General features: G+C 36.1%; 1 protein-coding gene across 1 annotated transcript; it reads left to right on the forward strand.

The window, feature by feature from the left end:
• The first annotated feature begins 11,399 nt into the window (after positions 1-11,399).
• Positions 11,400-15,038, forward strand: LOC142615876 (phosphatidylinositol 4-kinase gamma 4-like). The gene is made up of 2 exons (XM_075788793.1): positions 11,400-13,304; positions 14,368-15,038. The coding sequence occupies exons 1-2, from the start codon at positions 11,901-11,903 to the stop codon at positions 14,755-14,757; spliced, it is 1,794 nt and encodes a 597-aa protein (XP_075644908.1). The 5' UTR covers positions 11,400-11,900; the 3' UTR covers positions 14,758-15,038.
• The last annotated feature ends 233 nt before the right edge of the window (positions 15,039-15,271 follow it).

Raw genomic sequence — 15,271 nt, forward strand, 5'->3', positions numbered from 1 at the left:
ACGTCCTCTATCGCAGCGATCAGATCCCTTTTCAGCTTCGAGTTCTCCATCTCCAGGACCTTGATCCGAGAAAGCGAGGACTCGACCTTGGCTTCCTGAGCCAGATACTCAGTTGAAAGGTGAACAGTCTCCCCCAACACCTAAAAAGAGAAAAAAGAGAAAGGACACGCGAAGGAATTTAATCCTAGCACACCTATATAAAAAAAAAAAAAAAATATATATATATATATATATATATATATATATATATATATATATATATATATAGACATATACGTCACCTAAAACGAGCAGGGTACCTGGACGAGCTTATGGAGATGACGACTCATCAACTCAGTTGGGGTCAGACCCGAGAACACCTTTAGGTCTTCTGTGGTCACGACCCCATGAGCCCGGTCCGTTGCCAACTTCTCGTTGTCCCAAATGGTGGACGAGCAAGCAGCCTCCTTCCCTTTGTCTGATGTACGAGGCCTTTTCGAAGCGGGTGTTGGGATCTCTTCAACCGAGGTGGCCGGAGAAGCCGTCCTCGTCATCTCGGCGCCGGAGATCACAGGAGTAGCCGAAGCAGTCGGGGTGACGGAAGAGACTTTCCCTTTGACACGGACCACCTTCTTCCCGAGGTTGGACAGAGGTTCGTCATTCTTAGATCGCATCTTCTCGTACATACCCCTGTTGAATTTAGTCGTCATCTCTGCAAAAGAGGAAAAATTTATAAAGGAGCCAGTCAAATAAATACGGCTACAGAATCGAGCCTGACGAATTCAGATGCTTACTCTTCTTTCCCTCAATATCAAGGCTTCGCAGGACGTAGGGGGACAAATCGGGGCCGAGATTGTAAAAGGCAAGTGTCCGCGGATCTACTAAGTCGTCCCAGTTTTTGATGGTCTAGGAATGCGCAATGGCTGTCTCAACACACTCCTTGTACCTGCTTTTCAGCTTTGGCCTCCTTTTAACTGCACAGGAACGGAAAAAGTTAGTGACGGTAACATCAGGTCCAACAAAAAAAAAAAAAAAACGAGAAAGGAGACTGACGTACCTAAGGTCGAGGTTCCCCACCGACGAAGCAACCTGGGAATCTCACCCCAGTCCTAGCTAGAGGGGGTCTCAAAATCGTCCCCAGACACAAACACAAATCTGGACTTCCAGTACCTAAAGGACGAGGGTAAGCCCTTGACGATCCTGGTTCTTCTCTCCCAAGGTACTAGCTCATAATACCCGTACTCTTTGGACTCTTTTAAACGATATAAGTAGACAAGCTCGTTTACCTTGATCATATCCCCGTTAGCAGCCAACCATATTTCCATACAGTTGACCACTATTCTCCATGAATTGGGCATAAGCTGCCCAAGAGCGATCCCCAAATAGGCTAAGAGCTCCATCACAAACGGATGGACGGGAAGCCTAAGTCCACAAGTAAAAGCGGCCTCATAGAAGCACACTTCACCTGGGAAAACCTGACAAGCCTTATCCTCGTCAGTAGGCCGACGAACTTGAACTCGTTCTGGAAACTGGAACCTATCCCTAAACCTACCCACGGTGTCAGAATCTAACCCACACGCCTCCACGTGGGCATGAAAAGCCCTAACCTCTCTAAAGGTCGATACGGCTATGTCCCCCTTCATAGGGTCGCCACTAGACGACAACCCAGTCTCGAGGTCACTGGACCTAACCTCAGACATCACCAAACCTTCGAACCAATCGACTGACTTTCGGAGCAATGGGAACAAGTCGCCTAAAACAACACCTAAACTACTACCCTCAAAAACAAAACCCCCCAAATTGGGAAAAACACCTAAGGACCCCCCTAAGCGAGCAAAGAGAAAGGAAATCGAAGGACAAGCTTCTCTAACCTCTAAATTACTGACCATGGACTCCCAGGCAAAGTGCAGGCAAACAGGAAAGCGCTAAAAATCCCACAAAAAAGAAACAAACAAAAACACAGAGAAAACCAAGAAGCAGAAACCGAAAAGAAATTAGATATTTGCAAAGAGAAAAGGAAAAAAGAAAGAAGAAGAGAAAGCATACCTCAAGGAAGAGAAGCAAGAAGCCCAGCAACCAAACACGTACCAACTCAGAGAAAAATGAAGAAATAGATGAAGAAGATGCTCAAAGGGATAAACTGAAATTTTGAAGGAAATGAAAGGTAAAGTAGGAGTAGAGGAGTTTAAGAACCAAAAGGAAGAAAAACCGAAAATCGGCGGGAAACCCAAGGGTCATGAGGACATAGGCCTTCTCCAACCACATCATGCCACGTGGCCATGACCCACGTAACGCCACCACTACGCATTCAATGCGGCACGAAATCCCAAAGGTCGAAAAAAAAAAAAAAACAGGTAGAGGAAAAACCTTTCGTCTCCCACGGCCGTCAGGAAATTCACTGACGACCATGGAACCCGGGGGGGCAGCTGATGGGACTAACGAAGTTGAACACAGACGAGCCCGCCTCCACAGACGAACCTGACCGATCATCCGTGTCATTGACGAGAACATTAAGGCCATTCAATGCTGCCAATAATGTCCCGGACCGTTACAAGACCAGCTGGACGAACCGATGGAAACGCATTAAAACCCATTACTCCGCCAGAGACGTTATCAGGGGAGACATTAACACCCCAACGGCTATAGCCCACATGGATATATAAAGCCCTCACAACACCAATACAAGGTACACACAACATCACAACATATACTGAGTTATTTTTGATATTTTGACTGCTACCTTCTTTCACACTGACTTGGGCATCGGAGGCGTTGTGGCAGGCACCACACCGGTGACCATTCAAGTAAGTTCTTGTTTCCATAGGTTTGTCAGAGTACAACCGGCACCATCTGGACGAACCCCAAAGCAACCGACGAGATTTTGCTTCATCATTATGAACAAAATAAGATAGAGAGAAGTGAAATGTATGAATATCAAGAATAAAATGATATATTGGATGGAAAGAAAGAAAGAAGATAGAATTTTGAATGAATGGGCAATGTATGTGATTTTCTTCTTTTAATATGGAGATATTCTCGTTTTTTTACAAGGCCCAAAAGCTAGAAATTCTTGTACTTACCTTCTCTTTTTTTTTTTTTTTGTGGAGTTATTCTTGTACCCCTCTCTGGTTAGTTTCTTCTCCTTAAAATTATATTTCAATGTTTGTGTGTTTTTTCTTAAAGAATTCATTATGTTCTAATACAATTATTTGAAATTTGGCTGTGTTAAGATTGGACTAATTGTTTGAGATTTGGTTGTGTTAAGATTGGCTGTGTTATTTGAGATTTTTAAACACATTGTGGGTTTAAAGTTTTATGTATGGGATGATAGTGTGTAGCTTTTATGTTTATAAGGGAAAGAAATGAGTGTTGTGTTTCTACTTGAACACAAGATGCTAGATCATGCAACTTATATATATGTATGTAAGCATTTGTGTACCAAAAAAATTAAATTAAAAATAAAAGAAATTATAGTTAATAAATTATTTTGTTAATCTTATTTCAAGTCTGGTAATGTCTTTGATTGGATCTTTGCTCACAATGCTTGTAGTAAGTTTTTTTTTTTTCTTCTACAAACTCATGTCTGCTCCTTCTAGTGGTAGTTATGTTGCATTTGGTTATATATATATATATATATATATATATATATATATATATATATATATATATATAATTTTGAATCTTGTCTATTTTATTATATTAACACTTATTTCTATGGCAGACATTGATACTTCCTTGTGCTTGTTTCCTAAGCATTGTGAGAGGGAAAATAATCCGGTTGCAAGTATGGCATCTACATATTATTATTATTGATTTACAACTATAGTTATGTATGTCCTTTGTAAATCATGGTTTTCCAGCTCTACCCATTTTGGAATTTGTTTGAAGCCAATAGCTAACAACCCCCTTTATACCATTGTGATGTTGAATCACTCTGTTTGAATTTGAACACCTCCTTGCATTGGGGGTTGCAGGGTAATAGGATTTATAAATGCATGCAAATGGTTTATGGAGCTTAAACTAGAAGTTCAATCATTACATTGCTATTGTGTCCTGTGGGCAATACTAACAGCTTGATTATCATATTTGCTTATCACTTCCATTATTTATATGGTTCTTCTTTTTTCAGGGAGCACTTTGTGTTATAATTATTTCAGTAGGTGTTGTATCATGTTCCTTTGGGACATATTCAGCCCTCTCCAAAATTGTTAAGAGTTTGAAGCATTGAAATTTTTGGGACATTCCAACAGCAAGAGAAACATGAATCATGTACTCTGGATTTGTATGATATTTATTCATTCTCCCTTTCCAATTTTGGATTTTGCATCACTCTGTTTCGTGTTTATGTATTTTCCAATGAGAGCACCTTTTGTTACTACTAAAAAATCTACTACAAATACAATTATATTTCTATGTCAATATAATGTTTGGAGACATTTGTGGTGTTGTTAATTAATTATATTTGTAGTATTGCTTTAGTAGAACTAAAATTATTATAGGTTGTTTGTAATGGGTGGGACTGGTTTTTTTTTTTTTTTTTTTTTTTTTTTTTTTTTTTAAATTTAACCTATAGCGGTGGGGAAAGGCGCCGCTAAAGGTCTAAAATTATTTTATAATTGAAGCCCTATAGCGGCAGGTGTAACCGCCTCTAAAAGGTGCATATGGTAGTTTGTACATGAATCCCTATAGTGGTGATTGTCGCCCGCCGCTAAAATGTCACTTGACCCGAAATGTAACAACATATGCTGGCAATTTTGTGCCAGCCGCAATAGGCCAAAAGCGCCGCTAAATGACCAATCTATTGTGGCGTTTTTTGTTACCGCCGCAATAGAGCTATTACAGTAGTGCAAGGTTGGAGGGTGGAACTGCCACAATAGGCCAAATGGACCTTTAGTGGCGGTTTTTTGGACTTTTGCGGCGGTTTTGGCCTACTGCAATAGTCCAGTTTTTTTGGAGTGACATTTAACAAAAAAAATGCAAATTTAATGACTTACTTGAGCTAGGTTTGTGCTTAAGCACTACAAAAAATGAATAACAGGCAAAATTCCTATCTGATGAATTCTAATCCTTACTTTAGAAAGATTTAGGCGAGTAAGAGGTGAATTTTCAAAGTGAAATGTATCTGAGCAACTCTAAGATAGGTTTTTTGGATCAAGAATTACAATTCTATTATAAAATACACTGTCATGAATATTTGCCAATTTAAATTCCAACAAAAATGAATAGTTCTACTCTATATGTATATATCTAAAATCTGATGTGTAGTATTAATTGTTGCTACGCTTCTATTAAACCACATCAACGATCACATCATCCATTTATTTCCAACAATTTCTCTCTTATTTTTAACTTTTCTTCTTCTTATTAATTTTTTACCTTATTTCCTCAAACATTTTCCCCATTCTCTTTTACCTTTTTATCTCTCACTACTCTTAATATTAATGTCACTTGTACTCTATCCCTTCATATTCGTTTTATTTTGGCTCTTCTATCCTCGTCCTCTTACTATAAATTTGCTATTCTCTCTCATATTCTAGACATATTTTCTCATACAAAAAAGGTTATTAGTCACTCTCTCTTTCATGATTTTTTTATTTTTACTTTTTGTATCTCTACTTTAGGTTAATGAATTTTTTTAATTTTTAGAAATTTACTTTGGGTTGATGCAATTCGGTTTTGTGTTTTTAAGTTGTTATCGTTTTTCTTTTATTTGATTGTTAAATGTTATCTTGTTGCATTATAAAAAATTATATATGAATACAATGTTATTTTATTATATAGCATGGCTTGAATAATTTGATGTTTATTATTCGTGAATATATATTTTTATTTTGACTCTTGTAAAATTCTAATACTCTGAGCTCCAAACTCTACGAAGACAGAGACGCAACATAAAAGGGCACTTAGAAGCACTTGGAGAGACAGAGCTGTGTGGTGAGCACAAAGCGAACTATTCTTTCGCCTTTTACTAAAGAAGCACTTGGAGAGAGCTAAGCAAAGTAGAGATGCAACTATTAGTGTGCAATCCTATTTTTTGAATAGTCTCTCAAAACCCACGAAAGTTAGCTCTGTAAACCCTTTCCCTCTCACTCAAAATAATTCCAACTACTTATGAATCCTCAAATATAAAACTCTAGTTTAGAGGATAATCAAATAGACATTAATCCTTCAATCTATCAACAAGGAGTCACATATGCACAATTCCTTCTTAATAAAAAAAGGAGAAAAGGTCATTCCAAGGAGAGCAATTGTTGTACCTTGCAAAGTAACATAAGCTCGAAATTGAAGAACATGTGTTGGCTTTGTCATTGTGAGAAACACGCATTCAGGTATAACATTATAAAACTTTCTTTTTATGCATAAAATCTTTGCATTTGTACGACTCAATTTGGCAACATGGGAAAAGTAGAGGAACATTATCCACATAACTTTAAAAGACATATTTTATGGCTATTATCATACACATAAAGAGACATGCATACCAGGAGTTGTTGCTACATTTTGTGCGCCTAGGGTTTTGTACCAAGTTGATGCTGGTTCATCAAAACATGATTTGAAGAACATTACAAAGCTACAAAAAAAAATAATAATAATAAAGTTGATGTGGTGTTGGTCACAATTAGGAGATTCGTGCAAAGTAAAAGTTTTCTACAAGAAGTAGTCTAATTGGGATTGGAGTTGAGCTTTCTAATAGATAAGTAGGTTTTACTGTAAGTAAGTAGGTACTTGGGGATAGGGTAAGATTCATTGTACTTGTAACCTCTATTCTTGTCCGTGGATTCTTCTGGAGTAGTGGCCTGAAATTCACCTGGTGGGGTTTTTCTTGCAAGAGTTTTCCCCATCTTGATCAAATAGTTGTGTCAAGTATACATTCCACTGTACTTAATTTACTTTGATGATTTGATTATGCCTCAATAGAATTTGCATGTAATTTGAACTAATTAATCAAATTGGTAAATTAGTTAATTAACAAGGATCAGTTTATAACCCAACATCCATGATGCACCAATGAAGGCTTCCAAGGTAGTCATTTATCAATCAATATTCAAAGCTATTGTTGAACTTGTTCAAGAACCAAGGGTCCAAGAGCCATTTGAACCCAATTCTTGAGTGTCTCAATGCCATAATCGAGGAACCTCCAACGATTCAAGAACCCCACAAGACCTCGGAGACCCAAGAAAAATCAAAGCTTCAAGAAACCAATGAGATTTCAAAGATGAAAGAATGATTGAATGATAAAGAACTCAATTAGGGTTCCAAGATTGAAGAATGACAAAGGACTCATACTCCAATACAATGATAGAAGTTGTGGCATACAAAGGAGGGGAGAAAATTGGGCTAGCCCATTTCAGCAAAAACAAGTAGCAGAATGCCCCTGTTTTGAAACTATTTAGCTATATGCCTCTTTTTTGAAAATTGAGTTACTCGCAAAATGTTACATAGAACTCGAGTTCCATGTAATTTTTTTTTTAAAGTTTTTTGCCTATAACTCGATTTTCTAAAAATTGAGTTTTTCATTGAAACTCGTTTTTTAGAAAATCAAGTTTAAAATAGGGGCATATTGCTAAATAGTTTTAGAACAGGGGCATTTTACTGCTTGTTTTTGCTGAAAGTGGAAAAACCCCATTTTGGCCCAAAGGAGGTCATGCTAGATCTCAAGGGTTTGTACTCTTAAAAAGAAATGGAGTCAACTTTGGAGTACATAAAAGATTGGTTGACATGGTAAATATAATCCTAAATCTAAGACTGCTTGCCAAGAAGAAGTGTATGAACATGGTACTTAAGATGTAACTAGATTATTTGCTAATTGCAAGGTCACCTTTGATGAAGAGACATCGTGGAAATGTCCATCCATACCTGGCAAAAAACAACATAACCTTGAGAAAAATGTTCTGTAAATGATAGCGTGTTGTTAGGATATCATGTTAAGAAATCAAACTAGCTTAAGAGAGAGCATAATTAAGGGAAACAAAGAAAGTCCCAATCGGCAATTCAAAGCCTCTAATTGATAATGTGTTGTGTGCCAACCTTACCTAAAGTGCATCTGAACTCAACCCAAGGCAATTCCTCTTGCACGTGAGAGACATCTAATAATCAGTTCAAGGCTTGAATAAGAGTATCCATGTGGAAGGATGATGGGGCAATATTCAAGAACTGTTTTAGGCTAAAGCTAGTTAAGATTTTGTTAAGCAAGTGTACATGTAATGTACTAAAACCATGTTGATATTCTTTAGAATGTATAATTGAAGATCCAACAGTAATGAATCATGTGCGACAAATGAGAATGATGCAAGGAGGGTATAAATATAGTTTATGTAACCTTCATTGCTAAAGAATGAAGAATAAACTTTGGCATAAATGTACTTTTAGTCCCTACATTTTGGCTTTTTTCCATTTTAGCCCTACATTTTCATTTCACCACTTTTAGTCCTTAAACCAATTAACACGTGTTATTTTAGTTCTTTCCGTCAATCAACAGACGGAAATAACTGAGGTGACTAATAGAGGAACTAAAATATTATTAAAAATTTACTATAGCACTCATCAAATAAAATAAAAATAAAAAAATCTAACCTTCTTAAGTTTTTAACAGATTTAAAATTGAAAAAACAAAATTAAAATCCAAAAATACATCAAGATCTAGGTTCATCTTCAACAAGAACACCAAAGAACATAAACCCAGATTTTAAACATAAGAACACATGCCCAGATTTTCTTCCATTTTCTTGTCAACCAAACACAAACACAAATCGATCTCCAGCAAGAACACAAACACAAACCTAGCAGCAAATCTTATTAGATTTTCTCAAACCACAAGACCCAGATATACAAAATCGCAACTCAAACCCAGATTTCCTCATCTTTCAATCAACAACGAAACCTCTTGCAAATAAGATTCATAAACCCAGAAACCAAATTCATAAACCCAGAACATTCAGCATAAAAATACCATTAAAAAAAAAATCATAAATGCCAAAGCCCCCATCCTTAAACCCAAGCAAAATAATTTCTCAGTTCTTTTTCAATCTTTGTTTGGTTTCCAAGAAAATGAAAGAATAAAAATTTGGACAGCACCATCAAAGTCCATTCCATCTAAACCCAACTCCAATCAAATCCAAATCAAAAAATTTATCTAAACCCACTCGGTTACATACACATTTACATATACAAAACACTTACATGATTTACATATACAAAACACAATTTGCAAATAAGGGGTGATGCCCATTATCCTTCTTGTGTTCGCTCTGCAAATCCAATTAGGTTTGATCTGCCAATCATTGTTCTCGTGCTCATCTTGCTATGGGTGAAAAGTGTTGTAGATCTCATAATGATTGGAAATTAGAGGAAGTTAAGGTGCTGGGTGATAATTTTGATATGGTGGTAAAGGTGGGTATTGAGATTATCGGAGGTGTATGGTACTATTGATGTTTTGATTCTTGAATAAGCATCAGTGTTGAATAGTGGAAATTAGGCTCAAAGGGGATTAGGTTCTATACGATGGGAAAAAAGGAAAATAGAAAAAAGATTTGTGTGTTCGTTTGCTTACAAAACAAAGGACGTGGATTTAAGTTCGGTTGATGTTTGTTTGCTTCGAAAACAATGGAAAGATTGTGTGCATTTATTTTCGTGTTTGTTTTCCAAGAAAAACAAATAAAAAATGTTGTATAAAACAAATTCTCTTACTGAATCTGGGTTTCTGTTCTTGTTCTTATGTTTTGGTGTGTTCTTATTTTATTTTTTTTTAATTTTTAACTCATATTTTTCTTTTGTTAAAATTGAGAAATAAATATTTTAAATTATAATCTAATGTGGCATGAGTGATAAGTGCTACAGTGAATTTTTAATAATATTTTAATCCCTCCGTCAGTCACCTCAGTTATTTTCGCCTGTTGACTGACGGAAATGACTAAAATAACACGTGTTAATTGGTTTAGGGACTAAAAGTGGTGAAATGAAAATGTAGGGACTAAAATAGAAAAGAGTCAAAATGTAGGGACTAAAATAGAAAAGAGTCAAAATGTAGGGACTAAAATAGAAAAGAGTCAAAATGTAGGGACTAAAAGTGCATTTACGCCATAAACTTTTTGTTACTTACTAGGACTTGTTTCTAGTCTTACTTTGAGGTAGAGACTAGAGACTCTCACAAAGTAGTCTTACCATTGAAGAATGTGAATCTCTCGGAGAAGTTACAATCCATTCAATCACCTACCATATGTGTTAGGGTTATTTTAAGATATTGACATTTCATAGTCAAAACACTTTTTTTTTTTAATATACTTGAGTCTTATGTTGAGTATCTCTATTTATATTCAAGTGGTATCAATTGAAGGCATAAGAAAACTAATCAAGAATTGTTGAATTTGCTGCCCTAATACTAGGCTTGATTGCTGGCTGACTGATTAAGAGGCCGTTTAGTAACGTTGTTTTAATAATGTTGTTTGTATTTTTTAGAAATACATGTAGGTTAAAAAATATGTGAAAATACGTGTAATGTTGTTTAAAAACAGAAAATACGATGTTAAACTACTGTACCAAACAGGGCCTAAGCTTTTTAAAATCTTGATACCACCTCAATACCTCTTGATCTATCGATCTACAAGATTTTAGAATTTCCTTTCCTTGTATATGTGTGTTTATTTCTTTAAAAATTAAAAATCTTATTTGCAATTTATTGGTTAATAGTGATTCTTTTTCAAAGCTGTATATGTGTGTGTATATATATAAAATTTAAAATAAATTAAGATTTTGGTTGAAAATTTATAATTTTGCCTAAAACCTATTGTATGAGTATGCAACTTCTATTTCATTGAACTTAAAAACTTATATTTCAAAAAATTCAAGTATTCATTTAGAATTGGTTGAAATTAGATAATCATATTTATTGTTACATTAATTTATAAATTTTATGATATAAAACTTAAAAAGGTACAAAAAAAACCACAAAGTGCATGTATCATACATGGCACTCACTTATTGGAGAACATACATGGCAGAAGCGTGCTAATTGGACCGTACCCAAAATTGTGACATTGACCTTTTTTTTTTTTTTTTTTGAGAAAGAATTGTGACATTGACTTGGAAAGCACTCCAAGTGAAGTGAAAAATGAAAATTCTTATGTAACTGTTTTTTATTTGTAAATTCTCAATTTTTAAAAATCTCATTCGGACAGCACAGCAAAGCACTCCTGACTTTACCAAAAAAAAAAAAAGCACTCCTGACAAAAAGTCAGACAGGAACCATAAATAAATGAAAAAAAAATAAAAGTCCGAAGTTGTAGTAACGTACATATTTGCATACGCGTTGGGTGACGTCTTTATCTCTGGCTGCGACACGCGTTCCACTTTCCTTCCTCCTCCTCCTTTCTCTTTCTTTCTTTCTTTCATAGAATTAGAAATATACTATAAATTTTCAAAGTAACGAAAAATAGCCATTTTTATTATTATTATTGGTCTCCTCCTCCAATTTAAGCTCTGGTTCCTCTTACCCTTTCTCTTCGGTTCTTCCTGTTCGGTAAGGATCCTCTGTCTCTGTCTTCTTTGTTTGCTGGGTCTTCTCCTCGCTCCTTTTTGCTTTGAAATCTCGATGGATGAATTATTTCATTTTTAGTTCTGTCGGTGCCCCTGGGGGCGTTGACTCTAGGCCTTTCAATTTGTTTGTTTGTTGTAACTGTATATAACAAGAAGAAGAAGAAGTAGTAGTCAAATCTAATCTAGGTGTCTAATTGATGGATAATCTCATCTGGGGTTGGTATGTATGCATCAATTAGACGGTCTTTGTAGTTTAGAAGAAATATGTCTCAATTCTGACTGAATTCTTTTTGCTTTCAATAATTGTACATTTCATTCATTTCTAGTAGGCTTTTTAAAATAAAAAAAAAAAAAAAAAATTTAGTATATAAAATAAGAAAAGAAAAGCAATGTCGTCCGCCGGTGTCGCTGTCCTCAGTCCCGTTCGCGATGAACCTGTTGTTTTTCCTAATAATTTGCATTCCGAATTCAATCTTTGCTCGGAAGAGTCCATTATGATATACCTCGCCATGTCGGGATCAATGACTCCTTTCCGTGTTTTGGAATCGGATTCCATTGATTCTGTTAAACTCAGGATCCAAACCTATAAAGGGTTTGTTGTCAAGAATCAGAAGCTCGTTTGTAGAGGCCGAGAATTGGCCCGGTGCAATTCTCTGGTACGGGACTATGGGGTTGCTGACGGTAATGTTTTGCATTTGGTTCTTAGGCTTCCAGATCTTCAGGTGATTAATGTTAGGACTGCGAGTGGGAAAGAATTTACATTCCATGTGGAGCAGGGTAAAGACGTTGGTTATGTGAAACATAAGATTGCAAAGAAGGGGAAGGAGTTTGTTGATCTTGAAGAACAAGAAGTTGTGTATAACGGAGAGAGAGTAGAGGATCAGAGGCTTATTCATGATCTCTGTCAACATAATGATGCTGTGATACATTTGTTGGTTCGGAAATCTGCAAAAGTTCGGACTAGACCAGTTGAGAAGAATCATGAGTTGTCCATTGTTGTGCCACAGTTAATTGATGGGGGAGTTCGTGACGTTGATGGAGAAAATTTTAGGAGAAAATATGATGTTGGAGGAAAGAATTCTGATAGAGGGTATGAAGCTGATGGAGAAATTCTACCTAGAAAGCCTCCTGATAGGGATTTTTTGTTGGAGCCAGTTATTGTTAACCACAATATCAAATTGCCCTCGGCGGTTTGGAATATGGTTAACTCCACATATGGTGGATTAGAAAGTGGTCATTATCCGATCAGGTCTATGGATGGTACAGGAGGAGCTTATTTTATGCTGGACTCGTTGGGGCAGAAGTATGTGTCTGTTTTCAAGCCCATTGATGAGGAGCCAATGGCTGTGAACAATCCCCGAGGGCTACCATTGTCACTGGATGGTGAGGGATTAAAAAAGGGTACGAGAGTCGGAGAAGGAGCATTCAGGGAAGTAGCAGCTTATATTTTGGATCATCCAAAAGGTGGGCACCGCTCATTGTTTGGTGAAGAAAAGGGCTTTGCTGGGGTTCCCCCTACTTTTATGGTCAAATGCCTGCACGAAGGATTTAACCATCCTGGGGATTTGACCGTCAAGATTGGATCTCTGCAGATGTTCATGGAGAATAACGGAAGTTGTGAGGATATGGGCCCTGGGGCATTCCCGGTTGAGGAAGTGCATAAAATCTCTGTGTTGGATATCAGACTGGCAAATGCAGATAGGCATGCTGGGAATATTTTGCTGAGCAAAGAGCAAGTAGATGGCAAGACTCTGCTGATTCCAATTGATCATGGATATTGCTTGCCTGAAACTGTAAGTACTACTTAACTTTGGCTATGCTTAACTCTTTGCAACTTAATGTATCTTACAGATATTTTATTTATTTGATTTGCCTGTGGTATAGTTGTTTGAAAGGTTTGTTGTCTCCTTTTATGTTTTTTTCTCTTTTATATTACTGTATAGTCATATTTTAGAATCCCTTTATTCTTGATTTCATCCCATATATTTGGTTCATATTTCAATCAGGACTATAGTGTTCCATAAGACTTATTCAATTTGATTAAATAAATGAATTCAGCCTGTTATGATTTTCCACGTCTGGTCATTTTTATTAAAAGTTTTTAATCCAAGTTAAGATTGCTGTGAATCCGTTTGCATATAGTACACTGTGGTCATTCCTGATTTGATGGCCTTGCATGTCAGATTGCCTAATCTAAGGATTTTGTTATAATACTTCTGATTTTGATTAGTTTATATCTCGAAAGCTTTTTTTTTTTTTTTACAAAATTGTATTCTCTTGAAAGTTGATTCCTATCAACTTTTCTTGGAGATGATCTCAAATATGTAATGAGGGGAAAAGACTGCTGCTCTATTCTCTTTGTTATTTAAGATTTTCAATGTATAATGGCTGCTTGAGTGATTTTAAAGTTTCTTCCTATATTACAAAAATATGTCATCCTGTTTTTTTATATGAATTTTCTTTTTCTTTTTTTCAATTGATATGAACAAATTTTCTTAAAGATAGGAGTGGCCAATTGATGAAAAGATGAGGAAGAGCCACTTGATATGTTTTGATTCTGTACAAAGGAGAGCGATTAATGTACTGAGGAGAAGGAATGAATTGATTCAAATGTAGAGGATGACCTAAAATAACATTAGTAAAAATAATGAAAAAGGACATATCAATTAAAGTAGTGACAAAGAGTGTGATTTTGGATAAAATAGAATTGCGGAAAAGAGTACATGTGGCTGACCCTTAGTTTGATGAGGATTCATTGTCAACCCCAAAGTTTTGGGACTAAGACTTGGTTTTTGTTTCAATCTTTTGCTCAATCTGTTCAATCCTATTTACTTTACGCTTGTGCTGATCCTGCAGTTCGAAGATTGCACATTTGAATGGCTCTATTGGCCACAGGCTCGTCAACCTTACTCCACTGAGACCATTGACTACATAAGATCTCTGGATGCTGAAGAAGACATTTCCCTTCTGAAATTCCATGGATGGGACGTACCACTTGAATGTGCTCGCACACTCCGCATCTCAACCATGCTTCTAAAAAAGGGAGTAGAAAGAGGGCTTAATCCCTTTGCCATTGGAAGTATGATTTGTAGAGAAAACTTGAAGAAGGAATCCGTGATTGAGGAGATTGTCCAAGAAGCCCGGGATTCTGTGCTTCCTGGCACAAGTGAAGCCACATTCCTTGAGACTGTGTACCAAATCATGGATCACCACCTTGATAAGATTGCTCGGTTGCCGTTTTCATAAGGGTGCTATTTTTTTTTTTTAATTTCTATTATAGGAACATTGGTATATATATGGACATATTATCGTACATATGTATGTATGATAGGTGATTAGGATGTTCTCCTTTTGTCCATACACAATGTGAAAGGAGTTGTTATTTCTTTGTTATTACTATCTCTTTCATATCACATGTCTTGTGATTGAGTTGAAGTTCTTGATTCATTTCATAATTTATTTGTTGAACCTTTCATAGGTACTTCTCAAGCTTTCATTTGAAATCGAATAAATTATGTTTTATTTTATTATTATTTTTATTTGTGGCACTGGTTCGTGATTATATTGCTGAAAATGCACGTATATGAGTAAGACTGGGTGTGTTTGTGATTCAATACCAAAGAATGCAGGAGAGACATGGGTTGTGTAATCTGCGTCATGACTTGGTCTTCTGATGCTTCTGTTAGAGCATCTAGGTGTTTTTCATACTGAAGGTAATCTTCGTGTGGGTATGATCATCACAATAATAACATAAAGTTGG

Source organism: Castanea sativa, chromosome 11, assembly GCF_040712315.1.
Source record: "Castanea sativa cultivar Marrone di Chiusa Pesio chromosome 11, ASM4071231v1".
In the NCBI taxonomy this organism is placed as follows: Eukaryota; Viridiplantae; Streptophyta; class Magnoliopsida; order Fagales; family Fagaceae; genus Castanea; species Castanea sativa.